Source organism: Coptis chinensis, chromosome 8, assembly GCF_015680905.1.
Source record: "Coptis chinensis isolate HL-2020 chromosome 8, ASM1568090v1, whole genome shotgun sequence".
NCBI lineage: Eukaryota > Viridiplantae > Streptophyta > Magnoliopsida > Ranunculales > Ranunculaceae > Coptis > Coptis chinensis.
This window is the reverse complement of record NC_141463.1, coordinates 93,676,995-93,699,897: the sequence shown is the minus strand read 5'-3', so window position 1 is coordinate 93,699,897 and position 22,903 is coordinate 93,676,995. Positions and strand designations below refer to the sequence as shown.

Below are 22,903 nucleotides of genomic sequence, written 5' to 3'. Positions count from 1 at the left end.
AGGGTATAGATGGTAGTAAATTATGAAATGACTAAGTAGTCCTTCTCAAAGGCATTGAATAATTGATTTTAATATTTTATTAAGGGCATTTCATGGTAGAAAAAAGGTTGGTCTAATTTAAAGGTCCATGTTAATTATGGTATACTATACTAATAGAGATATCTAAGGATTATAAGTATGTGTTTCACATTAGCTATAGTTGGTCAGATCATACCTCTAACGTACACGGACCTCCAGTCTTTAATTTCCATTAACTTTCCAAATCCCCACCAGTCACCACACAACTACGTTCAATTTAAATTTCCATTAACATTGTAACTCCAAATAGTTTTTTGCGGATTGGACGTGGAATCTTCTTCTCCAAGAGACTCCAAACATGTTTATTTTCCTAACATAAACAAATGATAAAGGAACTATATGTCGTAGTTGCTACGACTACTTAACATACAGTTGGAAAAATTATTTTGTGTTAAGGTATCATCAAAGAGTTGTTTGAAATATACTGGTAGACCTGCTTCACATGCAAGGTGCTCAATCCAAACATGCGCTATGCCGCTATGTATAAGTTAACTCAAAACTTAAATGTATTTGGTTGGCTTAGCCACTTCCACGGAATTGGGTGAGGAAATGAGCATATGATATGATAATAAACAATAGATATAGAAGTAAAGAAGGGATCAATGCAAATTTTTGCCAATTCTATGTGAACTTTAACCCATAATTAATTGCCAAATTAAATCTAAATCTAAATATTATGATTGATATTTAGATGATCGATCTGATCCTAAAATTATTTAGAAACTCTCATAATATTAATATTTAGATGATTTGATTCTAATATTTTGACCGTACAAATTTGTTTATTTTACAACACCTTTTTTAGACTATAATAGTGTGTAGTATGTTTAATTTGCTGAAACATATAGAATTTATTGGTTGAAATTAGAATCTGTTGGTGGAAAGTTAGTATTAGATAATTAATGACCTGACTCTCAAACGAAGAAGTGTTATATATATTTACTATATATTATTCTATTTTCAATTTATAAGACAAAGTTTAAGGTTTAAACGACAAGGTGATGATAATCAATGGAGCAGTTGTGATAGAAGAGTAGTATACCAATGAACAAAACTATGGCTGAGTCCAAAAGTCTTCAGAAGGTGTTTTGGCAAGATGTGTTGTATTTTCTCTTCGCAGGTCTTTTCGTCCATTGTGATTTGGTAATGAGTAAACACCCGACCTTGGTACTCTTTAAAACATCTTGGTACACTTTTAGGGGAACTAGACTATCTTTGTTTGATAATTATGCAAATTGCAACAATGTATAAACGACTCCAAGGAAATAAAGAAAAGGCTGATCTCTGACCTCCTACTGCTTCAGACTACGATCCTAGCTTCAGGTCAAAGGTAAATTGATTTTATGATCTTCACAACTCTTTTTTTGGTAACTGATCTTTACGTCGCACTAATATTTGATATTCAATAGATAAGTGTGCATATTACTTAGATTATGATTGATAAGTGTCCTCCTCTGTGAAAGCTATGTCATTGTACCCCGTGACACTCCGCGGAATTGCCCTGGGTAGAAGACTTACTTCGCACGTTTGTTGCATCTGTGCAGTCCTCCTCATCTTATCTCTTTGTCCATTATGCGTTGGAATTTCACCACTGAATACGACATTTATGGTTCCCAGAATGTGGCGGTCCTCCGGTATTCTTTCCTCTTCTCTATTGCCTGCAATGAACTCTCTTAAGTTCCCCTCATCTATCATTTTTTGGACCAACCATCGCAATGCATAACACTCGTTTGTTCCGTGGTTCCTTATCTGATGGTGATTGCAATATGGTTTGTCCGGTCTTTCTTCTGGATGGCTCCGCGGTGGAATGTAATCTTGTCTATCCTTTATGACTCTAAAGATGTCTTCTAGCAGTTTGTTCAACCGCGTATACACCCTCTCTTCGTATGGTTTTCTGCCCCTATCCTCCTGTCTCTCCCTTTCTTTGGGTCTTTCCATCTTGTAACTCCTATTTTCGTAGACCCCTTTGCCTTTCCTTTCACTTTCCCTTTCCACCGCACCAACTCCTTTCCCCCCTCTTCTACTGTTCCGCGGTACATAATCTTCACATCTAATGTATTTTTCCAATTTCGGATACAACTCTGCGAGACTCGATATTTTCTCTTCATTTCTAACGATGGACATGTGCACCTCACTCCCTTGGCGGACTCCGTTTCTGAATGCTATCACCTTGATCTTCTCATCCGATTCTCAACCTTCATAGCCTCTGCATTGAATCTAGAGACAAATTCTCGTAATGTCTCCGCCTCTCCTTGCTTTACATATAATAGCGCGGATACATCCACTGCCCTTTTCTTTTGGTGGATATAGTGAGTGACGAATGCTTCTCCATATCACTGAATCTGTGTATACTTCCCGCCGGTAGTCGGTAAAACCAATCGGAAGCTCCTTCTTTCAAACTTCGCCCGGAAAAAGCATACACCATAAGCCATCGAACTTATCTTCTTGCCATAACGCCAACCGTTGGCGGCGGTGTTGGACATGATGCATTTGTATCCCCTTTTCCATCAAACCGGCGGATTGTAAATCGCCTTGGAACCTCCGTTACTCTTACCGCCCGGTGCTAGTGGATTATGATTTCGATCCCCGCTATTATCCGGTTCGCCACTCCTCTGTTCTCCTGCTGTGTTGGTCGGATGGTCTCTTTCTCCTTCTCTAGCATGTATTGAACTTCCTGCAAAGTAACCCTATCTGTTATTCCGCCGCCTTCCATTTGTGGATCTGGCTCTCCGTCTACCGGCTGCAAAGGTTCTCCAAATGACTCTTCCTCCTCTAACTCTCCTTCCTTTTCGTTTCCTTCTACTCTCGCCTCCGCCGCTTCTGTTTCTCTTCTAAACTTCTCATTCTCTTCCCTCAGCCTATCCATCTCTACCTCCATCTCTCTCATTCTCTCCACCGCCGCCAGATCTGCTTCTCTTCCTACCACCTCTGTTTGATTAACCACTTCTCTACTGTTTGCTTCAACGACTTCTATTTTTGTATCTTCTCTTGCTTTTCTTTTCGGTGGTGCCATCTCTTCTCTTAGCACCATGGCTTTTAACCGGCGTAGTCGTGGGTTCGGTCCACTTGGACGGCGCCAATGTTATGACCTAATTTCTTAACCTAGGTTTTCCTCTCCTTTTCCTTGGCTGTTCCTTCCTCTCTCTCTTTTTTCCTCCTTTCTTCTATTAGGTTTTTCCTTCTCTCTTATACTCGGTCCTCCGCACTCTACGCTTAACCCTTGATCTTGTTTTCATCCATCCATTGTGCTACTCTCACGTGTCCTCTACTACGTGGCACATACAGATCCACCGCCTAGCCAATTACTCAATATCCTCCGCTCTATGGTTTTTGTGTACTCCTCCTCTTTGGACTTCGTCCTAATGGCCCATTCATTCCTCCGGACCTACAAAGCCCATCAGGTTCTCCGGACCTATGAAGCCTATTAGGTTCAAACTAGACCATAACAGAGCTCATGGCTAGCTTTCAATATTCAGATTCACAAAAGAGTCTGGCCAAATGGCCAGGTCAAAAACCTTGTTATTATTATGGGAACACAATTTTCCACGACAGTTTTTACCACTTCCATGCAGTCTTAGTGCATTGGACATAAATACACCTTGACGGTCATTTCATATGAAAATACAAAAATGGTGGAAGTTGGGGTCCTTAAACTTAGGCGCTCATGGGAAGATACCGTTTACTCAGAAAGGACTGGCAAGAACTCCTCCACAATCTCGTTTTGCAAGCATGAATGCTAAATTGTTGTTGGTGACTTGGTGATGAGAGTTCCATTCAATTCATTAGAAATGTTATAATTTAAAAAAATGTGAGAGTAAAATATAAATATGAGTCTTATGAACATGGGATCCAAATCCAAATTGTTCTTATAAATTTGCTCTTCTTGATGTTCAGTGAGGAGGCATTAAGAAAATTGTAACACTACGTCACTATCCAAAATATTACCTAAATCTTCAATGGGTATTCATTGTTTAAGTTCAATTTAGTTTGGGTATCAATGAGATGATGTGGGGTTTTCAACTGGGGATTTAACTATTGAGCGGAAGAATGTTTTACAAAACATGGAATTGGTTCAATTTCTGGAACTTTTCGATAGGGTTTTATCGAATATACAGTAACTTTGTTTGAGATTTGTAGACGATTGTGGGGGAGTAATATTTACATCCAATGAATATCAAACACATGTCCAGCATAAACACAATCCCAACCGACCTATGATACTCGTCCTCATAGCTCGGTTTATAGCGACTCAACTATGGCAATCAGACTGGCTACATAATTGCCGATCGACTTGCAGTCTTCGTCACACGAGCTCGCTACATAGTGACTCGCTACACACGAACGACCTCTCTTAGCAACGATCTCTCAGACTCTCGCTCGCCTCAACGGTTAATAACGTATGTCTTTATTACTACCATCAAGACTGTAGCTTTAGGCACGCGTCACAATAAATGTCCTTAACTCGCCATCACGGCTCACGAGTGACCTGAAGACCTGGATCTGACCCGACGCGCGAGAGTAGGAGGCGCGAACCCCTTGCCTATATAAAGAGGATGAGGAACTACGTCTGACCTGATTCAAGTCTCCCCTCAGAGAGAGAACTTGATACGTAGGTAGTTCGTCTATAAGACATAAAAGTACCAGATAAGATTAAAAGCTTACTAAACAACAAGCCATATCCATGGTCCTCAAATTCTTGTCCAAATCTTGGCCGTCCAGTTCTTCCCTGTCACCTTCCAAAACAATCCCTTCCAAAAGACAATTAGCAATGGGTGCCGACCTGAAGCTACAATCAGACCTTTTCACAGCACGCTTCTTCCCCGTCTTCCTACTAGTATAGACGAAGTTGCTTCCTAGGTCGCCACGTGGTGTTCCCAGAGAACCTAACTAGCCGCCTTCTCTAGCAATCGCTTTTCCCTTGCCCACCACACCAATACCCAGAGTCAACTTTTTCTCAATACTATCACGGTCGGGAACGCTCAAGTTGATCCCACCACTAGAACTCGGGCACCTGAGCACCCCACCTCCAGTTCGCTTATGCACCTTAGACAACTTAGTGGCCCTAGAGTCAGACACGTCTGCCTTCCGCTTACCCAGATCGCGCGAACGGCGAGCCATGAATCCAATCTCTTCCAAGATGAGCGGAGCGGCCTCCCTCACCCTTCCCATTGGAGGGAGCAAAAATCCTTCGTCATCACCGTCTTCCTAACCATTCTACACTCTATTGACAACTCAACATTCAGCAAAGAACAAAACAACAAGCATACAAAACCTACATATCAGAGAAAACGAGAAAAGAAAAGAAGTTTGAAACTAACCTGAAGCGCTCAAGAGCTTTGGCAAAAGTCCAAACAAAAAACGAGCTAGTACCCCACCACTTCTCTAATAACGTTTTTATGGTAAAAACCGTTCACTTCCCAATACATACCATTATTACATCAAAACCCTAACCAACGTGTCTCATGACCCGCTGTCTTTTCAAATTCCACAAAACAAGGCAGTTACTATTTCCGCTCACAAACGGTTCGCATCCTCATATGTGCTAAACACGTGCTATCGTCATTTCTCAGCAGATCGCTTTTACATTGAAACCTACAACGCTAGAAGCGACTCAATGAAGAACGCTCTCTAAGAGCAAGACGCTCAGTTGAGCTCACAGGCTACATAGCCTTAACAGTTCTCACTAGTTGAAACATACAACGCTACGAGCGACTCAGTGAAGAATGCTCTCTAAAAGCAAGACGCTCACTCGAGCTCAAAGGCTACATAGCCTTAACACTTCTTACCAGTTGAAACCTACAACGCTAGGCAATTGCAATAACATCAGGCAAATTGCATTTAAGACATCAAGAAAAAGAGCAAGGAAAATAAACATGCATTTCATAAATGTAAAATAACGAATGCGAATAGGCTCGGGGAAACCGGTTAGATCTACTAACCGAGGCTTTGGGACATCGGAAAAACCAACTTCTCGTTAGCCAAGATTCGTCACATCACGAACTGCCCAGAACAATCCGGGAAACCAGTTAGTTCAATTTGTAAAAAACTACTCTTAGTAGAAGTGAACTACCCAGGTTTCCCCAGGTTATCAGCTATTAATGTATCTGGCCCACGCCACAACCATTTTAAAAAGTGAACTGCCCAGGCAAGCCCAGGAAACCAGCTCTATTATATCTTCACCACTTCCAAACAACTTACAAAGAGATCAGGAACATAACTGACTTACAAAGAAGGAATCAAACAACATTCGTCAACGATTCAACCTACAACGGTTCCAGTTCTTCGGGCGTAGCAACATCAACTTCAACATCAAAGGTAGGAGCAGCAACATCGAGAGCAGTGACAACATCCTCAGATCGCTCAGCAGGGATGACATGACTGGTAGATGGAGCATTACTAGCATCTCCAGGTACGTCGATCATAGGTGTACCTGGAGCCCCATGTTCGATCATGGTCTTCCTTCAGTTGAAGATACATCTGCTCTAGTTCGTCAAAGTCTTGACCCAAACCTTCATAGGTCTGCCGAGCTCTCTGAGCAACCATCTTACACGTCTTGGTGTATTAAGTCACAGCAGACAACTTTTCCTCGAGCTCCGCATTCGAGCTACCCAGAGTCAGCTTCTCTGGCAAGACGTTGTTGTGCACCCTCTTGACTCCTCAACTCTCTACGCTCCGCCATCCGAACACGCTAACATTTGCGGTTCTTCCTTGAGCTTTTCCAACTCACCCTTTTCGGACTTCGCCTATCTCGAGGCCATCTGTTTCAACCGATAACCCACTAGAAGCTACACAATAGCAACAAAGGTTACACAACTACTTAAAAAAAAAAAAAAAAAAACAACTACAAAAGAGCTTAAACACTTACCAAACATGCGGCCAAATCCATAAGCCCTCAAGTTTTCATCAAGTTCCTTACGGTCACCGTCAAAGAACAATCCCGTCCCAAGAAGCATGTAGCAATAGGCGCATATTTGTAACTACAATCTGACCTCTTCACCATATGCTTCTTGCCCGACCTGGGATTGACGTACACCCAGTTCCTCTCCAGTTCGTCCCCACCACCTTTCTGGGAGGTCGTCTTGTCTGCTTCCGTGGCACCGACCTTCCCCTTCCCTTTTCCACCAGCACCAATTCCAGCTAAAGAAGATCCCTTCTCAAAACTTTCCAGATTAGGGATGCCAAGATCGAGAATGGTCCTCAAGCGCGAGCTCCTCACCCCTTTCCCCTAGTTTGCTCGGGTTGGGTACCAGAACCTCCCCCAGTGGACAGGTCCACGATCTTCGCCAGCTTGGTGACCCAAAGGGAGTTCATCGGCCTTCAGCCGGCCGGGCGGGCGGCGAGCCACAAACCCGATCTCCTCTAGATCCAGGGGAGAGCTCTCCCTCATCCTCTCCTGTGGAGCGACTTGGTTGCCACTACCACCACCTTGGGCGAAGTAAGCCTCCACGGACCCTCCCTCGGGGAACCGGGCGTCCCACCTCCCCCCATAAGACGCTCGTGAGTCCCAGAATGGTTCTTGTGTTTGTCCTCCCTCGTAACAAGACCACCGTTCCCCTTCTCCATCAAAGATTCAGGTTGGCGATTCACTATCAATTACCCCCGAGCTCGCTTCTTCTAGTTCTTTCCACTACACCATAACCGGGATATTTGTAACACACACTTTTTTGTTTTGTAACAGTTTTAGTAGTTGATAATTTGCCAATGCTTTGTAAACGTTGGGAATGCAGTAAAGTGTTACTTCAATTCGGATGAATTTTAAGAATTAATTTCTAACACTTGAAAACCGTGTGATAAGTGTTAGAAATTCAAAACCAAACCACTTCGCAATTTCGAAAAGAGGGAAACAAAAGGAAATCGCGCTCGTATGTCAAAATAGAAAACCTCCAAAGAAAAAACATAAATCGGGAAAAAAACCTCTCTTTCTCACGAACTCACGATGGCAACCGCCGTTGTGCTCCCAGCTATCTCGCCTCTCCACTCTCCCTTCATCTATATAGCCATATTCAGGTTCGATTTTATTTTTTACTTTACTTGTATTAGGACTTTTAAGAAAGGCGATAGTTTTCTTCTTAAGTTTGGTGAATTTATGTGTCCAAACAACCATCGGTTTATTAGAAATTGATGGTTGTCATATGGTTTTCACCGGATAAAAACGTTTGGTGAATAAAAACGTTCTGACACCTATCCGATGCCCATGATGTTTGTTTGTTGAAATGCTTCGTAAATTCCAATTTGGTAAAATAAAATTTCCCATCAACAAATTTCAAAAATTAAACCAAAGTTATTTAATTTGTGTTTAAATTAACTGTAAATTGAATGGCTTGAATCAAGATTGAACTTTTGGTTTTCACTTTGTACTTTTCATTACTATTAATAAATTTGTTTGACTTTTTTATTTTCGCCAGGGAGCTGCTTATAATGAGTCTGGAAGACTCTGGACTGCAAAAGATATAGGCCTGACAGACAGAAAATGTGCATGGATGCCACAAGGTTTCATGAGCGTGAATACTAAGTTGGGAGCAGGAAGAGCTTTCTTGAGGTCACTGCATCAACAGTATGCCGAGTGTGGTGTGGATTTCGGTAATAAAATTTCTTGCGGTTGAAACATATTTTTTCATGATGAAATATTCACGCAACAGAGATTTACAGATGAAATCCTGTTCTGCGATGTTTTTTGTAATATATTTTGTGCTCCTATTTTCTCATGATGAACACCACTACTGGTGTTCACAACCAATTACGAAAAAATGTACTCTTGGAATTTTGGAATACCATATGATCCTTGTAGTTCAACCGGAATTACTTAAGATTTTCTTCTAACATATTCTTCTTTAATTTCTTTTTAACCCATGTTTGCATTGACACAGTGAAGCACGACTGTATCTTTGGTGATGACTTGGACCTCAATGAAATAACCGTAGTTTCAGAGAAGTCACACACTATTCTTCTACCAAACTGGTTTTCAGCTGGCTAGGATGTCTTGCAGGGTTTCAAGGAAGGATTCATGTAAAGGGAAGAGATGACATAAAGATCTTTATGCAGGTACTGAAGGAGATTGACTGCCCTATCGTGTATTCTCTCTCTCCTGGAGTCGGTGCGACACCAGCTATGGCCAAGGATGTGAGCCCTCTTGTGAACATGTATAGGGTTACAGGAGATGATTGGGATTCATGGAGTGATGTAGCTTCTCATTTTAATGTATCAAGGTATGTGAAGATATGGATATATGCTAAAGATATTTAGCACCTCTTGTCATTCTTTACAAGGTATATAAATCAATGTTCTACTAGCTCATTAATTTCAGTTTTGGAACTACCAAATCCCAAACATTAATTTTGATGCGGATTGCATGTTCCTTACTTTTGCTTATAATTGCCAAGAATTTCAAAGGAACTTATACAAACTTGTCGTCCAGCAAACTTTGCAGCTAATATGATAGGATCAACGGGCTTTATGGGGAAACTCATGGCCTGACTTAGACATGCTTCCTTTGGGGTGGCTTACTGATCCAGGTAAAAAACTTGGCACAATCTGACACATTATGATCCCATCACTACCTATTCAAGCAGTATACTGTATACATATATTCCACTCTGACATTCATAACGTTTCAAAGTGAGATCGCCCCCCTCCCCAATCCAACTGCTACAAGATGAATTTTAACTTTCTGAAGTAGCTTAACTGTTGGATATTGGATTTGGGGGACATGGGCGGTCCAATTTCACTAATAAGTTCTGTGGGGGTTGGGGAGGGGTATGTCTAAAGACCCTAATTTAAAGAACCTGTGCCATGCATCCATTTTTTCTTTGTTTTTGCACAAGGGCACAGACACAAAAAGTCTCAGACTTTCTCAGTCACCAAAGTGACAAGAAACTAGGAGAAGTTATTGATATATAAAACCACGGTCATTAGAGCTGATTTTATTAACTAGAAGGGTAGAACATTAATTAATTACTTTAGTAGTTCAAATAATTAACGATTAATTATTTCATTCGAGTTCAGCTGAAAGGAAATGTTAGTTAGTTTTCTTCGAGTTCTAATAGATTGACAATTATGCTTATATGGTTTTATAGTTTTCTTCGGGTTCTAATAGTTTTATTCATCTTGTTAAGGTATTGTGGGTTGACATAGATTTTTCTATGAGCTTTCATTGTTGAGATGTTGCTAATTATTGCAAGTTGAAGAAGATGAGCATAAAGACTCAATTGGTTGAGGGTTTTCCAAGGTGTTTGGTTGGAAGAATTCTTCATATATGTGGCTTGTTGGTAGAGATCTGTTTGAAGGCAAGGTAATTTCTATGCTACGTACTATTGCGTGTGTGTTACTGATATGAAGAAGTTTGTTTGTTTCCATTGTTGTAGGCAATAGTCTCATCTTGTATACTACTTTTTATCCATGAAAATGCATGCCATGTCAATGTCATACGATTATGTGGATATATAGTGTTAATTATAAGGCATGAGATACACATATTGATTGTAGAAGTGGTGCTTTTGTTTCTAAAGTATTTTAAAGCCTTCGAGAATAGCTCAATTAATTAATCTTTTCACGTTGGGCAAATTCTTTCTAAACGTGATAGATCATTTTGTTGTTGTTGATTGTGTGTAGGTATCGATTTTATGGATGGAAAAACAAGAATACCAAAAGAACTGCTCTCCAATCTGATGAATCATGCTCACCTCAAGCTCCTCGTCAAGATAAAAACTTAGACCCCACTTTCCATTTTATTATTTTTTAACTTGTTACTATTAAGTTTTCTTTTTATGCACTGATATTATTTTATGTAATCATTGTTTTTGTTCTAGAGATATGGGATGCTCTATCTTTAGGGGGGGTTCAAAGATTTAATTAATTACATGAATTTAATTAGTATGATTGTATTTTTGAGTTCATTATTTGTTTTGTGACCATTTTTTGAAATTAGATGGACTTTGTGGAGCTGCACTAGGATTATTGAAGCCATTACTAATGCTTGGTATTGCATTTTGAAGATTCAAGATTGTTTGGAAAATCGTATGAAAATTTGTAACCCTTAGTAAATCAGAATTTGTAACTCTCGAAACTCTTTTGAAGTTATATTTATAGTTCAATGAATATCGTACTTTTTCAGTTTTTTGCTTGTGTTTATTTGCCATTATATACCTGTCAAATGGTATGAAAAGGAAAAATGGATAAGTTAATATATTTGTTTCTATATGCAACCTGTCATTTGTGTAGGTTCAGGGTGTCTGGGGCATGAAAAAATATATATATATTTACCATATCAACACATTAGTAATAGTTGTGTAATTCTCTCATCTTATAACCGTTAGTAATTCTCTTTTCTTAAGCTTCTCTTTTCATCTTCCTCCTCCCACTCTCTTTCTTCTCCGCCTTTCTCTTCATCTCCCTCCTTCATCTTTCTCCTCCTCTCATCTCTTGCTATGCTCACTTCTCTATTGCTATACAGTAATTCTAGTATAGTTTGCATGTGTTGTATCTGGTACACCTGGGAGTACAGGAACCTACGATGAGTTTTACACTTTAACGGCGTTGCTAAATTTGTGTGATAACCCTGATCTTCAATGTGTTGAATCATGGGGTTCTCTTCTAAGTCCTTAGACTTGGACGTAAAAGTGTGGTGTTTTGGACTTTTTGAGCACTTGCAGTTTGCAGTTTGTAAGCAAAATGTCTTCTATGGAAATCTCTGCGAACTGCTATACCGACGTGTAAAAATGCTCAGCTTTCGACAGGTCGTTGGGTATTACGCATATGCAAAGCTTGTGAACTGGAGGACGTTTTCCTGTAAATTTGGCATGCTACAAGAACGAAGCACTAAGCAAGAATTAATTAATATATACACTAATTACAACAAAGACTGACTGGTTCTACTTTGGTTACAGAAGCTAAAGTCTTCTAATTACTCTGTTGGTAACAGTATGGTATAAGCTACTAGGCTAGGGGTTGTCCTGGTCTGGAGAGATGATGATTAACTTACCAAATCAAGCAATAATTATACTTCAACAGAGCGCCCGGATAATCACATATTTGATGGACATAACCACGTGAAGAGGCTGCTATATAGTTCTTTAAATGATATAAAATAGAAAGTTTATGCACCAAATAATTGAGACCAATCGGAGAAAAATGCAAGCACTTGCTGATTCTCATTATAAAAAATTGGGGAGAAAAAAAAGTGTCTTTACGTCACAACAGATTATTCAAGAATAATTGCGCATGTCTGAGCATATAGGAAATCCTCCTAAGTGGGCATTTCTCACATCTGCCTATCTTCCCTATATTTTCAACAAGTCAGTTTTCACAGGGTTAGAGCCTCCTAGAGGACTTCTTTCAGGAATAGAGACCAGGGATTCACTTTTGAGACCTATATGTATTTGTAGAAGCAAAAACCCCAGAAAAGCATTTGAGGGCTATTTGCTCCCAGCGGCAATCAACCATTTTTTTTATTTTTTTATTACATAGAAGACATCTGAGCAATCCAGGATAATAATCACGGAAAGTGACTAAACCTTATTCCCTCATTTAAGGAGAAGCCCATTCGAAATAATGACATGCAGCACCCCTCGCTGCAGACCAGTTACCACAGCCAAAGAAGAAGCTTCCATGATTCGGGCCTGGCTTCCGGACCATGCTCTTGCTGCTTTTCACCCCACAGTGGCAATACATGCGCCGCTCCTTGCTAGGGTCCATATGAGCAGGATAAAACTGGATTAAGGGAAATGTGAGTGACTTCGGCTTGTGAGGAGAGGGGGAGGGTACAATTTGGCGATCAGGGGACTGGTGCCATGCAAACTGACTCTCAGCAGTATGCCACATCAGTGAATTTGTTATAGAAAACCTGAGCCCTGGTGCACGATGTGGTACGCAGACGAGCAGTGTTCCTGGCATCATCAAGGCCACAGTGTGCACGTCCCTCCCATGATAACCCATCCAGCTGAACTGCCTCTTTGAGATTGCAGCGGACTCCACCAAAATACCTCATTGAATGGAACTCTCAAGTTGATCCATCTGAGCCAGAGTTCAAACGAGAACCAAGTCAGAAGCTTTTATGATTGTGCTTCTTTATCGTCGTGAAAAAGCATTCTCCAAAATTAGATAATTCATAGATGGGATTAAAGAATTCACTAGAATTACCTGTTGAAGTAGGGAGGTCTCCGGATCCTCTTAAAACGACACTCTGATTCTAACATCACACAACAATCCCAGTTAGACCATGTAACAACAGCAAAATTTGTGTGCTTAATTCCCTTGTCTTCCAACCACTTATCATGCATCAGTAAAGCTTCACTAAGAGGAACGCCGCTTTCTACCTGGCACCACACCCAATCATTACAGGATTATTATTAGCATTACAGACTGATGCATCAATAGTATGGTTCAATTATCAGAATGAGCACGATAAGAACTACTGTATGGAATGGGTATAGATCACTCAGATTCATTGTAATCAGAGAAGACAGAATAGCTGATTAGGGGGACAAAATATCTGATATATTGATGACTTGGTAATCAGTCATCATTTGTGGCCCAACTAAACAAAATAAGTCAGAATATGTGGTGAATTTCAGTTACATGTATTCAATGATTCTGCAACAATGTGAAATTGAAGTAAGATGGCAATTTGTAGAAACTCTATCCTACTCTTAAAAATCATATCATGTTTACTGTTCCACACTTTTGCTTGAGACTGACAATAAACAAGAGCTTCGGAACACAGAGTATCCTTCTATGAAGCAGTGAATACTCCATTGGCAAACTGAAGTATGGCAATCACGTAAAATCCAAGGGGAACAAAATCAACAGACCCTAATAAATAGATACTGGTTTCAGAAAATCAGAAATGAAGGTTCAAGGAACAGAACACTAAAAACTGCAAGCAAAAACTCAACTATCGACAACATTAACAATATGTCCTTAGCAGTTCCATAGATAACAGAATGACTATGAAGATGGGAAAATGGGAAAATGGCGAACATGAAGAACATTATCTTAGATTTCCAAGCAATAAACATCCTAATAAAACATTACCACTGCTTTTCCATAAACTATCAATTATTGCAAACACACCTGCTCACCCAGGAAGAATGTTATCATATGTTAGAGGACATGTGGGAAGCACTAAATTCTTTATCAAACTTTCACCAGACATGAAAACACAAAGAAACCTGTGAAAGAGATCTTGGTAGCCAACCTTTTCTCAGGACTTTAAACATGCAATCATTTTAAGATGCCATGAGACCCACCAACTGACAGATGTTTGTAAATGTGATAGATCTGCATCGCGTGACACGATAAGTGGGGTATTATTCCTACGGTTGTAGGGAATCAGGTGCAGGACGTGGAACCCAAAATGTACTAGCTATAACAATTCCATTGAATTTCACTAGGCTCTTAATCGAGAACCTACATATCTTAATCATATTCTGATTTCAGGTGAAGAGGCTCTTAATCGAAAACCTACATATCTTGACCATATTCTATCACTTTCTTCTATAAAACATACATGCGCCACAAGCATCATTGACCTAATTAAAGCCATTTTGCAGCCTATTGAAGTAGTAGATTCTAATGAAAGGGCCCACCCAGATTCCAAAGCAAGTAACTTGATTGATGCACTTTTATTTTACTTTTGTCACAACCACCAATAAAATGAAACTAAAGAACAATTCTGCAAGATTTATTAAAAAATCGATAGAAGTTGTTTAATTTGTTAAAAGCTTAAGCAACCTCGGACTTTTCAGAGTCTTCTCGAGTGTTAGAATATCCTGAATCAACCTTCTCTTATCCATGGCCTTCCTTATTGGTTCATCTAACCCTCTTTAACATACTAATTGACGAGGTGTCACTGTGTCAACTACTTAATATTTCATTCAAAAAATATTTTCTCCTCATATAATGAAACATATTAATAATTCACTGTAAAGTACCCTCACATGGATCATCTTCTTGGCCAATGCCAATGCCAATGACCCAGTCATATAGTAAAATGTGCACTATAAATTAATGGACGTGCTCACATCACACCGAAGGCTACTTAAATTTCTTTTTGTTAGGAGCGGGCTAGAACTATAACTTCCCTTCCATGCAATATAATAGAATGAAGTTTGCAAAATAAACTCCGAACTAACCTGAAGTTGCTGGATACCAGTAAGCTCCTTGCAGAAATCACTCAAGTGTTGATGATATACAGGCCGCACATATGTTTGAAAAGAAGCTTCTAGTTGTCCAGTCATACTATTCACTAAAATAGATGGAAACTCAATGATCTCCTGGGGATGGGGATTCCTATCCTTGTCACATGTTGCCTCAAAGTCCATAACCACAAAATAATGGAACTCTTGAAATTGGAACTCTTGCGGGTACCATTGAGAGAACATCCGGAAGGGCAGATACTGAACTCTGCCTCCAACAGGAAAATTATACTCCCGATTCAGCGAACTAAAGCTCTCAAAGCCATTCCACTGGTTCTGCTACACTTTGTGAAAATCAGGATGGAAGTTCGACCACATGCAAATAACTTGCTGGTAGATAGGTCTATAATAACCTTCATTTGGAGGTGCAAACGACTCATTGTTCAATAGACTAGCAGGCTCCACAGCACCATTTCCTGGATTGGCAATTGCTCCATTCTTAAGCTCAGGAACGTCTTAAACAGAGTTTCCATTATCTTGCAGTTTGTAAGGATATGCCTTAGTCTGTAAGCATAGATTCTTTTCCATGTTTCTGCGAGAAATTACAGAAAACACAAGAACATGAGATCAAGAATATAAAAAAGGTATGATAGTATTTGATCATAAACATTACATAATTGAAAATTTTAACATTAAACAAGGACCCTAAGTCTTTTTTAAAGATACAACTGTTTTGCAACTGTTGTTATGAGGCCAATATTAATTATCAGCCCCTCAAATCCATTTATACCACCAGTTATTGCCGTTAAAACTCAAAACACATATTCCCCAACTCCCAAGTGAAATAGAAGACATAAAGCTATGGTATTAGTCTTTGGAATATGTCCATCCATTTCTTCCACAACTATTTTGCAATGTCCTTTTTGTCCTCCGTCTTGGTATGTCTTGCCCCTACATGATAGTCTTTGTGTTTCATTCAGGCCACTCATGCAATTGCTCCTACGCAACTGAGGCAGGAAACTAGGGACTGAAGGGTGTAAAAGTTAGACACTCCACAACTGTGAATCCCAATCTTGTTGCTGGTTTATCTATTATAAGTTACTTGTGTCTGCGTGTGTGTGTGAATTGGGGGAAAACAAAAAAAAAAAGACAGAGAAACAAGTGCACACCAAACAGTCAAAAAATATTTGCAATCTGGAAACTAAATATATCCTCTTTTGGGCACCTCTTAGTGTTCAGAACAATAGTTTCGGAAAGAGCTCAACCAATAAGTCTGCAATCCAATTCAAGGGAGTCTAATGCTGCCCAGTGATTCAAGAAAAAAGTAGAATGTTTAGGTTTTTACTTAGGGGCAACGCTCATGTTTACTATGTGGCTATTGGTGTTAAATGCCAGGTCAGTGAGAGTGGCGTTTAGTGTAGTCAAAGTTTCAAATGATAAACTTTTCGAACTAAAGTGCCAGTGGCCGGATAAGGATTGTGCTCCATTGGGAGTGGCGTCCGGCTTGCCTATGGGGCTAGACCTAAGTCCCCTGCATCTTTAGTTGCATATACACGGTGCAAAATTCCGTTGCAGATAGAGGAATACGGTATGGTGGGCCTTTGGAGGAAGATTTTCATAGTTTTTCAGGGATAAGGGACCATTTGAGTTGGTGCGAACAAAGATTGCATAATAACCAAGTTATGAATGTTTCAGAAGAACATAAATGAAGGAAAAATTACATAGAAAAACACCGATTTAATTTCTTCTGCTCTCTATCTCTTTCATATTCATTTATTTTGTAATAGATGTGACTTTACCTTTCAATTAAACCGTCGTTAGAGTCAGTTACGTTCTACGCAAATCCGCAAATCGTAGTCCAAGAAATGTGTCTCTGATAGCGTGCAATTCCCTGCAGACATCTCTAATATCCATTCTCTCTGATGGTGATTCCACAGAACATGCAACCCCAATTCTGACTATTGCGGTCATGCACTCTAACAGTTTTGTTCTTCTATATTTGCCGATTCGATCTTTGTTAGTCTCTCCTAAAGTGTCATCTCCTTCAAATAAAAGTATTGGATCTACAATCTTTATAAGTTGATCTTGTAAACCGTTGCTAGCATAGTTATGGAGGCATAAACCGTCTTTAAACATCTCATCGGTTGGTCTCCTTCCTGTGGACATTTCTAACACTAGAATTCCATAACTGTACACGTCACCTTGTATGGATGCATCAGCTCCCATACCATATTCTGCAATATATACATCAATCACTAGTTTTTAGTAAACCATTTAAATGAAAAAAATATATATATATGGATATTAAGAGCCATTGGCCAGCAAAAAGAAAACAAAAAAAAGAAAAAGAAATATAATAGTAATACCATAATGTTTTACATCCATTCTACAATAGAGAGATTAAAAAAGTCCTCACAATCGTCAGTTAAGATATTAATAAAAGTAACCAAACTAGCTTAATTACCACCACATCCACAGTTTGTTAATCATCGATCTTTTGAATTTTAATTCAACTAACATGGACTGAAAAGTAATTAGATCAAGTTAATAGATTCTTTGACAACTTTTCATTTGCACTAACGTCCAATTCCTTTTTCCTCTTTTAAGATATCTACATAACTATTTTTTTTTATTGACTATCTAAATAACTATGCTATAAGCTTTGGAGCTTAAAACATCCAACTATCCAAGGCCCTCCTGTAACTGGGGTGTTAATGGCGTCGAACTTAACTAGAGAAAAAAGAGTAAAAAAGAATTGAGTTTCACTAAAATGAGGCTGCACAGAAAATTATAACTAATGATGTGGTATACTAGATATTAAATTCATGCATTTATGAATTGGAAAAAAGATTGAAATCAACATATGTCGATATTTAAATTCCAACCTGGAGCGGCATAGCCAATAGATCCCTTTACCCCTGTTGTGGTACTCTGATTATCATGCAAGTTCTCTATTGATTCCGAAATAAGTTTTGCTAAACCAAAATCACCAACATGAGCTACCATATCATTATCAAGAAGCACATTGCTTGGCTTTAGATCACGATGAATAACCAAAACGTGGCACTCATGATGAAGATAGCTAAGCGCAGAAGCAACATCAATGGCGACATTTAGTCTTTGAAGTAGGTTCAAATTCGATTCTTCATCTTGTTCGCTAATCTCTTGATGCAACCACTTATCTAAACCTTTATTTGGCATGAACTCAAAGACTAGTGCTTTAAATTCATTTCCTTCATAATCCACGCTAGAGCAAGAGGTTAGAATCTTAACAAGATTTCGATGGCGGATATTACGCAATGATTCACACTCTGCCATGAAACTCTTTAGTGCTCCTCTCAATTGAAGTTTGAACACCTTGATAGCAACAACGGATTCATATTGGTTGAGCATTCCCTTATACACACTGCCAAAACCACCTGATCCAACAAAATTATTTGGAGAAAATCCACTAGTCGCTTGAGAAAGATCTCCATAAGTGACCTGAACATGTTGATCACTGAATGATTGCGAAGAAGCCATTTTAAGTTTACTTTTTCTTCTCAGGTAAAATATAAGAGAACACGATGCCAACAGAATGAACACGGCCACACTAATCATAATTGCCATTTTGGAAGGATCGGACCTTCCATGCTTTTTTTCACCTTGCTTTTCAGATTTGTTAAATCGGCATGGCGGAAATTGCAGTTCACGTATACCTCCACAGAGATTAGAATTTCCAGCTACTGAAAAATTGCTTGCAATTCTAAATATTCCGTTCACTGGTACCTCACCTTCAAGTTTATTGAATGATAGATTCAATAGGTGGAGATACGGAAAGTCTTCCAAATATTTTGGAATTCCACCAGACAAGCTGTTCCTTGATAGATCTAACTCTTGGACACTCTTTAAAGAACTCAAAGATTGAGGAATGGTCCCTTCAAACAAATTTTCGCTCAAGTATAAATTATCCAAAACCAAACACTCACCAAGAGTACTAGGCAATAAACTAGATAACTTATTTCCAGACGCATCCAATGTAACAAGATTTGTTAGTTTTCCTATTTCTAAAGGTAGGGAACCAGTTAAGGAGTTCAGAGAGAAGGAAAGTTCAGACAAAGAGGTAATAGTAAAGATCTCTTTTGGTAGGGTACCATTTAGGCTGTTTTGTTCCAGACCCAGAAATTGCAATTGGCTAAGAGCACCAAGACCTGAAGGAATGTTTCCTTCCAGTCTGTTCCTTCCTAACAACAACAGACTCAATTTAGTATTGTTTGCTAGAGAAGATGGAATCGGTCCAGACAATTTGTTTCCTAACAGACTTAACCCCTGTAACCTCTGGAGTTTTCCAATAGAAGATGGAATACTACCGTAAAAGTTATTAGAGTGGAGACCTAATTTAAACAAATTGACCAGGTTCCCAATCCCTTCTGGGATAATTCCAGATATATGATTGTCTACTAGAGACAACTCCTCCATTCGGTGGGAGAGATTGGTAATAGAGTTCGGGAAAACACCTCCGAAATTGTTTCCGCCCAAGCCCAATGCCCTTAGATTACTGGAGTTGGTCAAATAAGTGATAAAACTCAAATCATGAGCTTCTCCTGTTCCTAGATGATTGCGTTCAAGATTTAGCTGTTCAATAGTTTGAGGGAATTGAAAATCCTTAGGAACTGGTCCTTTAAAATTGTTTTCTCCAATATCAAATTTTTGAAGTTTATAAGCATTAGCTAATGAAAATGGTAGTAGTCCAGAAAGTTGATTTCCACCACCATAGAAATAGACGAGATTAGGAAGAGTGATGCCCATGTCTAATGGAAGACTACCACTAAATTGGTTAACGGAAATTGCTAATTTATTCAGGGATGAGCTGTTGAAAATTGGTAACGGGACCTCACCAGATAGTAAATTACTTCCAACACTGAATTGTTGTAAGCTTGACAGTCTACCAAAGCTGGATGGAATACTTCCAACCATTTTGTTTTCAAATATAGAGAAGGTTTGAAGCGAGGAAAGATTACCTAAAGAAGGGGGTAGCACTCCTGTCAGATTGCTTCTTTGAATAAGCAAGATTTCAAGTTTTGACAATAAGCCAAGCTCTGCCGGAATATTCCCTGACAATTTGTTCTTAGTTAAATCTATGACCCTGAGTTCAGTACATTGGGTTAGATTGACTGGAATTTCTCCTTCGAAATTGTTATCCCACATATTGAGTCTTTGAAGACGAAACAACCGACCAATTTCTTGTGGGATCTCACCGTAGAATATATTGTGTGTTAGGTTGATGAGCCTTAGGAAAGTGAGGTTTCCAATATGAGGCGATAACGATCCAACCAAACTCTGGCTGGAAATATTCAAACTTATGACTCTTTGATGACGCTTGCCGCATGTAATGCCTTGCCACTGACAGAAATGGAAAGATTGGTTCCACGAGCTTAAGCCGCCTTGAATTCCATCTCTAATAGCGATTAGAGAGTGAAGATCAGTCTCATTTCCAGAGGTGGCCATAGAAGGTTTTGTTAGTGACATCAATTGGTTAAAGAGTAGGAAGATGATGTAAAAGTTAAATACTGTAAATGCCTGCAGGTTTGAAATCATCTTTGCGGATTGTATAAACTAGAAGGTATGTGGTGTAGTAATATATAGGAGCATTGCTTGTCAAGATCTCCATTAGTAATATATGTGGTGTAGTAATAAACTAGAAGAAGAAGTTGAAGGGTTGAGAACGACAGGGTTTAATAATGTAAATGCCTGCAGGTTTGAAATCATCTTTGCGAAATGTATAAAACTAAGGTACGTGGTGTAGTAATATATAGGACCATTGCGGCGTGTACTTGATTGACTTACAAATGTGAATCCTCCGTTTCAGTCTTCAAAATTTTAAAAAGCTCGCCGGATCCACTTTGATCTCCTTTAAAAATGGTAGCGCCTCTTCTTTTACCCCACATTCGCTGTTTTTTTTTTTTTGTTTGTTTTGTTTCTTTTTTTCTTATTTTTTGGTAACCTCATTTTCTTCCCTAATCGTAAGATGTTTTACAAACTCAAAACTCAAAAATGTTTGGACATTGGAGTTCTCCTACGTTTATACCACTGCAATATTAAACATCAAAATTTACAACTGTAATCCATTCATTGTATGTGTGCATAACATACTTTTTTTTTTCTAGTCGTTATTAATGTTTTGTTTGTGTGACTTGAGTTGTAGTTAATTTATTTGATCAAATGCGTCAATTGGTGTTTTTTTTTTTTTTTTTTTTTTTGGCATAGAAGTAGTAAACTCTAGCGTTGGGTATCTTTTTTTTGAGAACATAGTTCATAGCGACTCAACTCAATCAGACTGGCTACACAATCGTCGATCGACCTGCAGTCTTCGTCACACGAGCTTGCTACATAGTGACTCGCTACACACGAATGACCTCTCTTAGCAACGATCTCTCAGACTCTCGCTCGCCTCAACGGTTAGTAATGTATGTCTTTATTACTACCATCAAGACCGTAGCTTCAGGCACGCGTCACAATAAATGTCATTAACTCGCCATCACGACTCGCGAGTGACCTGAAGACCTGGATCTTACTCGACGCGCGAGAGTAGGAGGTGCGAGCCCCTTGCATATATAAAGAGGATGAGGAACTACGTCTGACCTGATTCAAGTCTTCCTCCAAAGAGAGAACTTGATACGTAGGAAGTTCGTCCATACGAACTCGGTCAATTCCCTTCAAACAATCTAATCCCTTGATCAAGCCTACATTTGTAAGGATCACCAAAAACATCATTTACAACGATATTGAGTGATTAAGGTAATCAAAGTGGTTAATGGTGCAAGAAGAGTTGAAGATGCTGACAAGGATGAATAGAATTTAAACTTGTTTGAGTTGTTTCCCAATTAAGCATATACAACTGTTTGGAAGCGGTATTTATATCACACAACTTATAAATCCGGGTAAGTGTAAAACCTAGGCGTGGAAAAATGCACGGTCCATTATTACTATAGAGCTTCTAGAGTGCGCTGCAAGACCGATGCGCATGAATCTGGGCCCTTGCAAAGTACTTCGTGATGCAATACACACGCACCTCTTGCCGTGATGAGTGGCCTCGATTCTCACACCTACAGCCTGCGTACTGTAGATTTTTCTATTATTATTATTCTTGATGATGCGAATATTGTTAGAAAAATGGATTTGCTCAAATCCATTGAGATATGAATGAGTAATTTGTCTCCCGAGTTATCCCACATTGAGATGAAATGGGTTTCTCTTGAAATAGTACGTAAAGTGAGAAAAACCTTTTTGAAAGGGTGCACTGGTTCGAAACTGTGCATTATGCCAAAAAGGTGCGACGTTTTGAAATGTGCACTGGTTCGAAACAGTGCATCATGTCGAAAAGGTGTGACCTTTCGAAATAGGCACTGGTTCGAAACAGTGCTTTATGCCGAAATGGTGTGTCCTTTCGAAACATGTGACTTTTCAAAGAGTTGCTTACTTTTTCCCAAGAGTCACTGTGTTGTTTCGAAGAGGCATCACTCACCTATAAATAGTGGATGAATTTGGAGAGAAAGACACACCGGATCACACAGAGTTCTGATCTCTCTTCTCCCTCTGTTCTTAGTCAAATATTATGTTGTGTTTGCTGATTCTATAGAATTGAAGTGCTAGCTTTCTATAGAAGGAAATCCGTTCTATCTTGGGAGACAGTTTCCCATCAACCTTCAAGCACC

At 39.3% G+C, this 22,903-nt stretch overlaps 1 protein-coding gene, 2 long non-coding RNA genes and 1 pseudogene across 4 annotated transcripts; 2 read left to right on the top strand and 2 right to left on the bottom strand.

The window, feature by feature from the left end:
- The first annotated feature begins 7,947 nt into the window (after positions 1-7,947).
- LOC147484539 (uncharacterized) lies at positions 7,948-9,284 on the top strand. Its single transcript, XR_015204965.1, has 3 exons — positions 7,948-8,085; positions 8,484-8,658; positions 8,946-9,284. It is a non-coding gene; the product is annotated as an uncharacterized LOC147484539 (long non-coding RNA).
- Positions 9,285-9,493: 209 nt separating this feature from the next.
- Positions 9,494-11,185, top strand: LOC147484538 (uncharacterized). Its single transcript, XR_015204966.1, has 3 exons — positions 9,494-9,590; positions 10,191-10,366; positions 10,687-11,185. It is a non-coding gene; the product is annotated as an uncharacterized LOC147484538 (long non-coding RNA).
- A 1,352-nt stretch (positions 11,186-12,537) lies between these two features.
- LOC147484537 (uncharacterized) lies at positions 12,538-15,800 on the bottom strand (annotated as a pseudogene). The gene is made up of 3 exons (XR_015204262.1): positions 15,207-15,800; positions 13,213-13,388; positions 12,538-13,086 (listed from the first exon to the last, which is right to left on the bottom strand). The product of XR_015204262.1 is annotated as an uncharacterized LOC147484537 (transcript).
- LOC147484536 (uncharacterized) lies at positions 15,664-20,957 on the bottom strand. Its single transcript, XM_086576873.1, has 3 exons — positions 18,095-20,957; positions 17,009-17,443; positions 15,664-15,801 (listed from the first exon to the last, which is right to left on the bottom strand). Exons 1-2 carry the CDS (start codon positions 20,784-20,786, stop codon positions 17,037-17,039), a joined length of 3,099 nt encoding a protein of 1,032 aa, XP_086432999.1. The 5' UTR covers positions 20,787-20,957; the 3' UTR covers positions 15,664-15,801; positions 17,009-17,036.
- Between the last annotated feature and the right edge of the window lie 1,946 nt (positions 20,958-22,903).

Bases quoted from the DNA above. Each gene is read 5' to 3' on its own strand.
- LOC147484536 (XM_086576873.1), bottom strand. From the start codon at position 20,786: ATGATTTCAAACCTGCAGGCATTTACAGTATTTAACTTTTACATCATC. The intron at 17,444-18,094 runs GTTGGAATTTAA...TATATATTGCAG, and splicing joins TATTGGCTATGCCGCTCCAG to AATATGGTATGGGAGCTGAT.